The 12775-nt window shown below is 39.6% G+C and overlaps 1 protein-coding gene across 1 annotated transcript in view; it reads left to right on the top strand.

Annotated features, from left to right (window-relative positions):
* The window catches only part of DCBLD1 (discoidin, CUB and LCCL domain containing 1), a 45986-nt gene that overhangs the window by 17044 nt on the left and 16167 nt on the right, over positions 1 to 12775 (top strand). The window contains exons 3-6 of the mRNA XM_041424026.1: positions 7801 to 7938; positions 8505 to 8556; positions 9285 to 9357; positions 11006 to 11139. Of these exons, the coding sequence (XP_041279960.1) occupies positions 7801 to 7938; positions 8505 to 8556; positions 9285 to 9357; positions 11006 to 11139 (397 nt within the window). The remainder of the gene's footprint in view (positions 1 to 7800; positions 7939 to 8504; positions 8557 to 9284; positions 9358 to 11005; positions 11140 to 12775) is intronic.

Raw genomic sequence — 12775 nt, forward strand, 5'->3', positions numbered from 1 at the left:
TCTGTCTGTACTTGGCAGTAAGAAATAGGTGGCTATTATTGCATTAGCATATCTTTGAATAATTTTTATTGATACTCTCTTGACATTTCTAATCTAAATCTTCTCGGAAACAGGGATAAATCAACATACTGTTTTTTGAAGTGAAAAATGAAGCTTGGATGTTGATTGAAATTCTGGCTCCTTACAGATCAGCCTGAAGGCATCTTCACATCATTTATACTGCAGTTATTCAGCCTATAAGCACAGAATAGCTGTGTATTATGCAATCAAGTTCACATAATTAATTTTTTTAAAGCATTCCCACACCCATTTTCAGATCTGATTAGTAATGTCTGATGCATGTGGACTGTAATTTGCATTCTCAGTAGTGAACTGCACAATTAGCAGATTTTGGTCATATCTGATTAAACCAGTTTTACAGTTTAGACAGGCTTACCATCTGTAATGGTTTTTGTGGTCTGCAGCTCACTGTAGACTTTCCCACCAGCATACCTACAGAGTCTGTTCTGCATTCAGGCAAATCCATGCAGAATGGATGTGGCAATAGTTCTATAGGCATAAATTCATTATGTTGCTTATGTTTTAAAAGACATGTGAATTCTTAGATGAGATTAGAGCTTCTCTAAGTCATTTTTTTCAACAGTCTTACTATAGCTTTGGGCTTCAATAAGCATTTGTACAAGTGAAAGAAACCCTGTGAAAAAGCCCTGCTACATCCATTCAGTCTGTTAAATGTCCTTTTAGACAGCTGTTTCTGAACTCAGATCTCCTCTTTGCAACCCTTCCCTCTTCATGAACATCTACAGGCAGGTCAATATCTTCCCTTTAGCTGAGGAGATACTGACCTTAGACATCGAAATTCTTTCATGGGATGATGGAGACTTGAAAATATTTTGTAAGCACTGAAAACATCTGAGCAATTAAAAACTAATCTTTGTGTGTTTTCTGTATTTGACCTGGGTTTAAAAAGGAAAACCTAAAAAGCAAAGTATGAAAGATGATCACGTGAATAGTGCTCATGTTTCAAATTAGTCTGAGCAGACTTTGCTCTTTATTTAGGAGGTTTGCAATTATGAGACAATAAGGTCCAAAGGGAAATATGTTTTAAATATCATGCTGATTTCTTCAGCTCTACAGAAGACAACAGTATGAATGTCAGTATGAATGAAAACATCTGTTGAGGAGTATATCTGAAGCTTGGAAAATTGGTCAGAGGCAAAATACCAGATTATGCGTACAAATATAAAATTAGTGTGGAGAAGGCTCCAGATGATAAAGTATTGTTTTCCTTTCAGATTTCTTCCAGTCTTTACATATAACTGTGATTCATTCATCATTATAACCATCTGCAGGGATTCTTGCAATACAGCAAGGAGTAACTCAATTTGTCTTTGGGGTATTTATGTTCCATGCAGCAAAGGGAATCTGTTAAATACAAATGAAGGGATTAATTGATTTATGTTAGTGGGAACATTGATGCTACTTTAGTAAGTTGCTGACTGCAGATTAGAGCACCTACATGCAGATTTTATAAAAGTTCAGGACATTCCTTGAATTCTGCAGATGGATGGAACAGTATGATTCATTCCTGGAAAAACATGCAGTTGTTGTGTATGCTGATCTACTGAAGCCTTTCCCGTTCTCAACTAAAACACAAATGTGACACTACAGTTCTTCTCACCTTTGGTACTTCTCAGCTTTGATGGACCTTTGATGAAAGCAGCTATTGAATTTATATTTCTCCAATATTGCAATTAAAAATGATAGTTAAATAATCTTAATGAAGCTCTAAAACTGGAGTCATGCAGGGTCTTGGTGCTGTATCTCTGAGTTATTATTCTGCAAATTATTTTCTTTAGTGTTCACTGGAGAAAGGAACCTGCAGCAAGCCTTTTCTTTCAAGCTGTTAGCTCTGTATCCAGACGTAGCTGTGAAAATATTAATCATCAGTCAGCAAAGGGAGTCTAACACCCGTTTTGGTGAAACTGAGTCACCTTTGTCTGACAAACATTTAAATATTAGCACAGCTTTGCACAGGTTGTCTCTAAGAGAAATAAATAGATGATCATGGTCTGTTTCAAAGGCACAGTTTTTGACTGGATTAAAATATAGTGTTTTTTGTCCCACAGAAAATTAATATGAGCATAATCTCACAGTGCAGACAAGAAGCAGCCTTTACCGAAATGCTTTTCTTCTCAAGTTAATTGCATTATCTGAGCATATTAAAAATACTGAGCTCTGAAGTAGAGCTTCTGATTTTTTAATTAGTTAAAGGGATATGTGAAAACAAGATTAACCATGTCAGCCCTGTGGTTCTCAGGACAAAATTTGCACTACTTATGAAGGTGGATCATAAATGTTTTAAAAGTTTGACAGGTACTGCTTTTAGTCTGCTTCTTTTCATGTCTCTATCAAATTTCTGTACCTCTTTTGACCCCCTTTTTTTTGCTTTTTTCTATCTCTTCCCCATCTAATGGCTTGATATTTTTTCCCTTAATTTTGTGAGATGATCATCAGTCTTGACTGGAGAGAAAGCCAAAAGAAGAGATAAGTGCCTACTTACTTCCTCATTCACTTGCAGTCAGTAGGAGGTTGATGTGTTCCTCTGGGGTGGATGTCAGAGCTGCTGAGTGACTAGTAATAATTTGGAGAGTTAGTGCAGTTGACTTGTTCTTGCATAATTTACAGCTGGTAACTAACGTGAAATAGAGAATTTACTGGAAATGCTTTCTTCTCCCCACACCCCCTCACTAAAGGTACAGAGTGCCTTTGGATGCCTCCTACCTGTCATTATGATTTGAAGGGATTCATCAAACCAGTTGCCCCTTATTATGTATTGTAATAAATATCTTGTTTGAATAGAGGGTGTGTCCAGATTTCTTTTTCATTCCTCAAAGGAAACTTGTTATTACTGTATTGTTTCTGGTATTTCAGGAAACCCAGAGAAATGCCCAGACAAGTTCTTGCTGAAGATCAAGTTGAGCAGTTTCTTAACAGTCAAAACACTTTTAACAGTTGGGTTTCACCTGAGTGGTTGCAGTTTCCTGAGTTTTCATCTTTGGAAAGATTGATGCAACAAAGAATTGTCAGCATTTTGTTTTATCAAATTGGCCTTTTTTCCTGTTAGCTGCATACAGTGTGTTAGTCTCTGTTTTTTGTTAAATTACAGTTCTTCACTCATGATTCCTAGTTGTTGCTGTGTTTCTGTCTTTGGCTAAAACCACAACCATGTTAAAAGAGGGAATCTCACCTGAGGTCAAGCAGGCAGACCAGCCTGTGCAGGTGGCCCAGATGCTCCATTTTAAAGTTGTGATTACTTCCCCAACCTAACTCAGATGCCTTTTTCTTTCCTTTATTGCAGTCTTTGGCAACCCTTTGTAAACGTTAACCGAAAGTTGTATTTGTTTTTCCTGAAACAAGAAATGCTTACCACTCAGCCTGAGGTCAGACTGTGTTGCACAAAGTTAAATGTTGAATAACCAGGCTGTCCCATCCTGACTGCTCTGTCATCTCGTATCTGCAGAGTTAAACACCACCGTCCCTGCATCCTGCAAAGAAGGACATAGAGCAGCACTTTCTGTGTCCTTGCAGGGTCCTGCTGGTTCCCACTGCACCATGTGCATGTCAGGGTTGGAGCAAAGAGGACCTCTCTTGGTAAGGGGGAGAGGAAGAGTTACTGCTTGTCAAAGTATTTGTGTGAATGTGGGACGGAGATGGATTTTGAGACTGAAGGTGTTTTCATACAGCAGATCCTTGCTGGTTTTGTGAACTACTTGTGAAAGACTTGCACTCTGGATGGGTTTTTAGGTCTGAAGTGAAACAAGTGTAATCTCTGTTCATCTCATCCCCTATTCTTCCCCAGCTACTGAGGTAATTCCAAATTGATTTATTTGAGAAAAGGCTACAATTTAAAACATAGTTTTCCCCAAACAAATGCACTAAGACCTGATAATCCTTTAGAAGGACATCCCTGGATTGTTGCCTCTTGCTTGCCAACCACATCTTATTCTGCAAGTAAAGACTGAAAAAAGGGAGAAGATTCTCTGTTGAACAGAAGACATAATTATTTAATATCCAAACCAAGTTTCTTAAAGCCCTCTGCAAATGTCAAGCTGCAGATTTCAAATGAAGTTGAGGAATATGAAAACAGAATGAGCATAGTGAACTGGCCATTCAAGAGCTGAAGAGGGAATTATTGCTTCTAAAAGGAAGCAAAACCTTACAGAAGAGGCAGAAAGTATTAAGAACTAGAGAAACAAACAGCATGTAGGCATTGCCAGCTGGTGTGAAAGAAAAGAGTCCTCTGGGCACAGTACTTCTTAAGGAAAGTAGAAAAAATAAAGGAACATAATTCAACAAGGAAAGCTCAGGAGCTGTGCCAGAGCCTGGTTGACTGTAGAAGTAAACTAGACCTCATAAAATCAGACAATGCTGTAAAGATCATCAGATTTGCAAAACAACACTATTATGAAAAAGACAAAAGCAGCAGGCTATTGCTAACATTGAAAAAATAAACAATGTGTAAAATAGTCTCTTCAGTCTCCAGAGGGGCCAGCCAAAGGATATCCATGAGACAATTTACCCTGTATCTTGCAGGATGTTAATACTGCTTGGAGACAAAAGTGTTTTATTTAAGTCACCTAAACTATGCCAGCAGATCAAATGTTCTGCATGAAAGGCATTAAAAATTAGTTTAATTATGGAGAATATTAAAATTAGTATGCTTGAAATCCTTAGACCTCTAATATCTGTCCTGCAGAATTTTTATAAATATGTATAAAAGTAATCTGGATTGAGCAGACGGAACCACAGTTGGGTCAACTTCTTAATGAGACACAGAAAGAAGGAAAGGCCCTGTTGCTATCCAGATATAGTAATATGGAAGTATGGAGAACACCTACTCAGCTTCATCACATGTAACACATCTGTTTATTAAATCAAACTCTTTCCTTTGTTCTTATAAACAAACCAAATAATCCTGCCTACTTACCCCAGCAGAGCTCCAGCCAAGGCACTTTAACAGGAAGCTGAGAGAGATCAGCATTCATGACTCGTTTTTCAAGCCGAATATGCAAAACAGCCCACCTCACAACTAGCATTAGAAGATGAAAAACTGATAACGTGATCTGGCAGTTCTCAAAAGGGATCTTAAAAAACTTCTGGCTAAGTCCCAGGTTTAGGAATTAAATATTTATCCAGAGTCAAGTCCAAATGCTGCAGTAAAAATTAACAGGACCCTATAAGCAAGTTTCTCATTTTCATACCAGGGCTTTCTCCATCATCTCTCATCTTCACTGTGGCTGTACAGTAGTTATACAGACAGCTCAGGCAAGTCTGAGGACCTGACAGTGTAGTGCTGATAAGGTATTACCTGGATTGTTGACAAGAAATATATTGAAATGTTTTGCAAGGTTTCCTCAGTTTGAAACAAAAGAACAAGTGAATGTTTTTTTTTCTTACAAATTTTTGCAGAAAACTTATAAATCTTTGGAAAATATTCCTCGCTTGAACAGATACTCTTTCTTGCTTCTATATCCTTTAAGGAATTCATCCTAGGCTCCCTTTTTTTTGAGCTACCTTTGGGAACCTCTTGGTATGCCAGAACTGCTCTTGGCAGAAGATAACCATAGCTTGGTAACATTTTTAGATTTATTACTCAATACTGGAAACTTGTCTTTAGACACTGAATGTTGGTTTCTTCAGCTGATTGCTTCTGAATTTCTTGCTTTAATTTGGATTATAAGCTCTGTGTGTCTAGACTATTTTGTCTTTTATTTTATTTTATTGGTTTTGCTCATGATGTACGATTTGTTTGTATAATTATCTGGAATGTATGTAGACTTGCCACTGGAGGAGACACTCATCCCTGATCCAGCTGATGTGTGGTTGCATGAATCAGCCATCTAAATTATACCTCCAGAGCAGATAGGTCACTGCCAATCGCTGCGAGGGAGAAAGCCAAAGAACACTTGTGAGAAAACGAGTAGAGACAGTCCTTGAGAGAAGAAAAGGACTAAAGCTTTCTCAGGTGTTTTATTTTGAAGACATGCAATGCTCCCTATCTTTTTCTCATTTCTCTCTCAAAAAATAATATCTAAGTTAGCACTTCTCCCACTACAACCTGACACAAAAGACCTTCTCAAATAAATCACTCGTGCAGTTGGCTGCTATGACACAGTGTCAGATGCTGTCTTTTTGATAAGTTCATTTCCTAAGCAATTTGTTTAACCCTTTTTATAGACATTGTTTTCTCTGACTAAGTTGTGAGTCATTTTTCAACACATGAGTACTCCAGGGAAATGTCACACTCGTCGCTTGTTTCTCTGCCTGCCTGCCTTCACCATATGATTTTTAAGCCAAAAGGACAAGAGTTCCTTCTTTTGTTTGTGCCATTCTGTTGACAGCTGGCTCTCGTTGGCTCTGATTGGGCTACTCTATAGGCTGACCTTATAGTTGTTATAAGGCAAATGAAGTATTTGGAAAAGAGCCCCTTCCCTAACCCAGGGCATCAAGCAAAATGAAGAAGATTTTAGGAGCCTGTTATGATGGGTATCACTCATAATAAAATTTGTGTCATGATGTGAATGTAATTTCTTGTGTCTCAGATGTCAGTTCCAAGTTGCCCTAAAGTAACCACCACCACCAAGATGAGGTTGTCTAGGAAAAATCAAAGCAGTTGTTTTTCATCCCAAAGGCTCGCTTTAGGACACAAAAGCTGTCATTCACCTCAGCAGAACAGATGGGCTGAGGGCTTGTAAAGGGTCATTTGGATTTTTTTTTTCCTTTGGGGAAAAAAGTCTGTTTGCAATCTTACAAAAACCTCTTCTTTGCAGTTTATATTGTACATAGACTCATAAATTTGAACAAGTATATCCAAACTGCTTTGAATTTTCTGTATTATCTGTGCCTGAGGGCAGCTAGGGACAAGTGTTTGCACCCAGGTACGGTGACAGAAGGCAATGGCAAAGACTGTGGCAGTCTCAAAGGAACACTCCCCTTGGGAACTGACTTTCTGAGGAAGCAAATGTAATTACTAGGAGTCCTGGGCACGCCTGCTGTCACAAGAAAGGAGTGTCCCAAAGACTGTTCCAAGATACTGCAGCTGGTAGCTATAAAACCCTTATCTAATTCAATATAAGCACAAGGCTGTTGTCTTCCTGTCCCACTCCCTTCACCTTCCCTTTTCTCTCCCTCTCTTTTTTTGTTTAAAACTCTAGAGACTTGAACTATATTCTTCCACGTGTTTTTAAGTGGAAAAAGCTTAGGAAATGTTCTAAGGGAAGTATACAATTGTGTACTGTCTTGTATACAATTTGGCTTGTGGCATGCAGGTCCTTGAAAACCAGGTGCTCTGTTTCTGATCCTAATCCTTTCTGACTGGCTGCCGTGCCACAATGGCATGAGCTGTGTGTATTTGGAGGGTTTATCTCGGGGACCCTGCCTAGATCCCTGGGATTGCTTTTGAATGTAGTGTCATTTTCTCTAATGAGTTACTGCTGGCTGTAAGCACGCTGTACTTCAAAGGTCGAAGGGCATTAATCCTTCTCTCAAGGCTTATGTGATGAAAAATGTGGATGCTGGAATTGCTGCCATGCAGAGACTACTGGATCCTGGCCACTGCTTGTCAGGGCAGCTTTAGAGCTCATACTCATAAAGGACTGAAGCCAAAACCCTTTTGTCAACATTTGGGTTGATACTGAAAGAGAATGAGTGTGTTATGAAATTCTCTGCTAATCATGAGACTTTTCCAGCCTAATTACGTCATCTAAACTTTTGAAATCTTCTTTGTTCTGTCTGTAGGGCCGTACTGTGGTAATGTGATGCCTGTTCCCAAAGAAATCATTCTGGATAGCAATGAGGCAACTATTCACTTTGAGAGTGGATCCCACGTGTCAGGACGAGGCTTTTTGTTGTCCTATGCCAGCAGTGATCATCCAGGTAAGGTGATATCGAAAAGTAGTAAAAGATTAGTGGCATAGCTCCCCCTATTTAATTATCATCTTTACAGACATAGAGATTTAGCCTAAATGTTTGTTCCTAAGTATTTCCAGATTAGCATGAGCCATGGTATTTTTAATAGCATGTGTGCAAGAAATAGCTGTAACATTAACCAGGTATAATAGCTGCTGAAATCCTACTTAGACTATTTGGAATACAGGGCCAGTGGAGGGGAAAACAGTGACTTCTCCTTGAAGCTCCACTGTGTTTTGAGCTCCAGCATCCATCATACTGTGATAGAATGGAGGGGTAGGAGGGATTAAAGTTTTCATTCCTGCATTTAATGTTCTGGAGGTCTGTTCAACTTTGAAGAAAGTGTAAAGCATAAGAAGAGTAGAAGAGGGAGTTGAAAAGAATGACAGAAAACCACAGCTATTGCTTCCAGTCTAATAGCATTGCTAAAGTATTATACAGAGAGGTCTTTAAATGTAATTTCACGTTCTGGCAAATATTTGTCTGTATTTTTACATCCTACAATGGGAATTGTCATTTGTAAATTTTCACAGATCTGATCACCTGCTTGGAACGAGCCAACCACTACACAAAGGCTGAATTCAGGTAAAGAGGGTTTGCAGCTCTGCATTCTGGCTTGCTTTACAGTATCTGTCAACTGATTCAATTGTCAGGAAATGTTAGAGTCTTGGTTTTCTGGAGAAGTGAATTTTTTTGAGTAAAAATTCTTGGTTGTGAGAAGCAGTAGTGCAGAATGGAAGACTGTGGCCCAGAAAAATGATGAAATGGAGTTGCAGAGCTCTCAGCAATTCTCATTAAATGCATACATATACATGGTGTATGTAAAAAGAATTTCCACTTTGAAATTCAAAGTAGCCTCAAATTCCAGTGCTTCCTCTGGGAGCAGATCACGTCCCAGCTGATACAAGATTATCTGAGGACAAGCTATAATTTCTCGGTTCCTTGAACTTTGTGATAGGTTTGAAATGGTAATAAAATGTGCTCTTTTGGCTGCTGTCTGGATGTGCATATAGGCTTCTTATCTTACCCTGAAAACTTGTGTGGTAGCATTTCTAGAACAAGAGAATTAAATAGAAATAAATGCCCTTGCTAAACTGCTTTTCTGGTTCTTTGTGTGCTACTGAGTTCAGTCCACCTATGAATTCAAGGGCCCATTTATTTGGCTCCTAGACTCCCTAACAGAGCATCAGTAATTTAGAGAAATTACTGCTAAAATATTTATTGGTTTGAGAGCATTTCTTTTACAGGAGCTTGTTTGTGTGTGTTGTCACTACAGTTCATGCCTTTAAAAAGCCTTTCTTCTCTCACTACAGCAGATACTGTCCTGCTGGCTGCAGAGACATAGCGGGTGACATTTCTGGGAATATTGGAGAAGGATACAGAGATGTAAGTACACAGGATAATGGGGCAAATTTATAAAGACAAAAGAAACAACAATAGAACAACTTGGTTTCAACTTTTGCTGCTTGATTTTTGTTAGTAATTCTTCTGGGCTGCTTTGCTATACCTTTTATTATCAGTATATAAGTAAGTTATCAGTATATAAGCACACAGAGACGCTTTTCAAACAAACAAATCAATTGTGTGAGAACAAAGTCCACTGATTGTCAAATATACCTACTGACTTGTGGGTTTTGGCTTTCTGGAAAAGGCTTGCCTAGTGTTTGTCCTTCTGAGGCAGTGCTCACCCATGGACGAAATATTTCTATGATTTTAGCTTTTACTTGTTTGGTGTCCACATGTGAAAAATATACATTTCAGTAACACGTGGGCTTTCTCTAAGGTTATGCCTGTACTATTCCTAGCATATGCTCTGAGATGAAATAAATATTAAACACTGCCTAACCACATCCCACTGGTAACTATCGACCTCCTGGGTTGTTTTAACTTCTTGTTCTTCAAACTGAAAAAGTTGAAGTGGTTGCATTTATCCACAGTTCATATGACTCAGAGCCCTGCCCTCTCTGTGCCCCTCTCCCTGGACTCTTCTCTTGTCATGTCTGTGAAATCTTTACCTCTCTCACAGAGGAGTAAGCCTAATCATACCACTGAAGAAAAATCCAACCCTATCACAGTCACTGAGTTTCCAAAAAGTCAGCACTCATGTTTAACCTGTTCATCCAGTTATTCAAGAGTGCTGGCTCCAGCCTGAAAAGTGGCAGAGCTGAAGAAACAAAGAAATGCCACATTACATTCTCATTAGCTGGAGTTTTTCTGCCCTTGGTTCCAATGATTAGGGCAGAAAAGCAGCACATGGCATGACCTCATGCAGATTTTATCTGCACTGAGGAATTTGCAAAAGAAATATTCCCTCCACCATTAAGGAGGATTTTGTGATGGGAAGAAACTGCAGGGCTCCCCTGGAGATGTGCTGCATTTGTGCCTCCACTCTCCCCACCCCTCCCTGGAGGGGACAGCTCAGCACCCCAGCTTGTCCAGTAGCACAGCCCAAATTGGGCCAGTGTGAACCTGCCTGCAGCCTCTAGGAAAGTCTCCTCTCTGCCTTTCTCTGTCCCTTTCCTGCTTCGCCCTAGCCTTGTTATTACCATCTAGTTGGCACATGAGCTGTCCTGCCTGCATTTTTCAGCACTATCCCACCTGAGATAATGGGAAATGGGCTACACTTAAAACTCAGAAGCAGCTACTCAACACATAGCCCACCCCTAATGTACACCATAATTCAAATCCTAAAGTGCAGTAATAGATAGGTCTGTCTTCAGGCAAGAACACCAAGGAATTGTTGATTTATCTTCCCAAGGAAGTATTTGCCTTGCCTTTGACTTTTTTTTTCCTGAGGAGTGACAATCTTGCAGCACCTTCTCCAAAGCAGATAATTTGTTTTTGAAAAGAAAAATCACTTTGGGAGACGTATATTTTTCAAAGATTACTCCTCTTTCTCCCTCCCCTGCCTCTTATTTCTCTCGAGTTTTTGCTGGATTTTATGAACTGTAACACCTGTATAGTGGTAGCTTGGCAGGGAAGGCATTAGCAGTTTGTCAGATCGATTTCCTGAGCCTTGGCTCCTGCCTTTCAGACGTCTCTGCTGTGCAAATCTGCGATCCACGCCGGCGTGGTGGCGGACGAGCTGGGTGGGCAGATCAGCGTCACGCAGCACAAGGGCATCAGCCGCTACCAGGGCGTCGTCGCCAACGGCGTCCCCTCCCTTGAGTGAGTACCACGGCTGGCCACAGGGCACTGCCACCACCTGCACAAGCAGATGGGGACACCGTTTTGGGGACAAAAAGATGTTAGGAGTGTTTCTAGGGCTTTATTAAAATGGTGTTGTCAATGGAGATGGGAAGAGGTTCCAGGTTTTCAGTGACTCTATACCACGTAGAGTGGTATTTTCTTTTTTTTTTTTCCTTCTGTTCCTTCCAAAACATATTTACAAATTACTTTGTTAGCAGATACATGAGAGTATGATGTTCTGCAACAAACAGCTTTAGTCGATGCGCTAATAAATCATGATAAGTTCATGTTGAAGTTTAAAAAAGGCTAGGAAAAATGAGTAGGTAAAAAGTGCCATTGAGCCATAGGGGATTTAATGAACAACTTCTTAAACACTGTGCTTTTGACATGTTCAGAGTTTTTCTCTTTTAGAATATTTATAGTAAGGGTGTTATATTTACTGCTTATCTTCTGACTTTTAATTGTACTGTTGTTGAAGTAGAAATAATTCCTCTAATCTCTATCCAGCACAGTCAGACCTTCCAGCAACTGCTTCTGTCATTCCTGTTGGTTTATAGTTTTTAATTTTCAAATGTTATCTGGATTTTACATGGGGCCTTTTTTTTTTCTTTTTTAAGAATTGAAATTTCCATTCCATAACCTATGAGAGCTAAAGCAATATGTAATTTTTATACTATTTTCCTGATTTCTCACACCCTCCTGACAATTTTACAATAATGGTTTCATTCTTTAAAAAAAAGGCATTCATGTGCTTTGTTGCTGTGCTTAAACTTCAGCAGAGACTGAAATGCTTTAAATACAATGGCACTGGAGTATACAAAGCTGGGTAGTATGTAGATCATAGCCAAAGAACTGTGCAGCCTAAATATTTTCTATTTTTCTTGAAAGTTAGTTGCCAAAGAAAATGAATGTAAAGTTGTCTCAAGCAAAGCAGGACTGAAAGCTCTGGTCAGGCACCAAGCCCCTCCATAAAACAAATAATGCAAATTCTTTCCATCACACGTGCTGGCTTAGTGAAACCCTAAATTAAATATTTTGTACCTTATATAAAGATGTTACAGAACTGTTCACATACATTCATATGCTTGTGACCCTTGATAATCCCAGTGCAGCAATTTGGACAGTAGCACATAAAATTTTATAATGAAAGGCAGTTGTGATTCCCATTTGTATTTTTTTTTCCTAGTACAAGAGCCAGTGGGCAAAGAATGAAGTGTGTAATTCTGCAAGTGTGCATGTGCTGGGGGCTTTATCCCATTTAATGTGAGGCCCCTGAGCTAGCACCCTAAGGAGGAGCAGAGCCCCTGTAGCTCTCCTGCCTCTCGGGGCAGACAGAGGCACTCCTCCAGCATGATGCACATCTCCAAGGGACAGAATTGCCCCGAGGAGACAACAGTAGCTTTCTGCAGGAAGCCACAGGCTCACTGCCTACAAACTAGAGGGCACAGAGTTTGAGAAATGGGAGTGTCAGCACAGAGCTTCCTAGGATGTTTCTGCCACACCTGGCAGCTGGGACAGTCTCTAGAACAGATGAAATGTTGGTGTGAGCCCAGGAGAGGGAAATTGGAGGATGTTGAGAAATGCTGTTGTTTCAAAACATGAAAAAGGGCTCCTA

This window comes from Onychostruthus taczanowskii, unplaced genomic scaffold (assembly GCF_017590055.1).
Source record: "Onychostruthus taczanowskii isolate IOZ18803 unplaced genomic scaffold, ASM1759005v1 scaffold8, whole genome shotgun sequence".
Classification (NCBI taxonomy): domain Eukaryota; kingdom Metazoa; phylum Chordata; class Aves; order Passeriformes; family Passeridae; genus Onychostruthus; species Onychostruthus taczanowskii.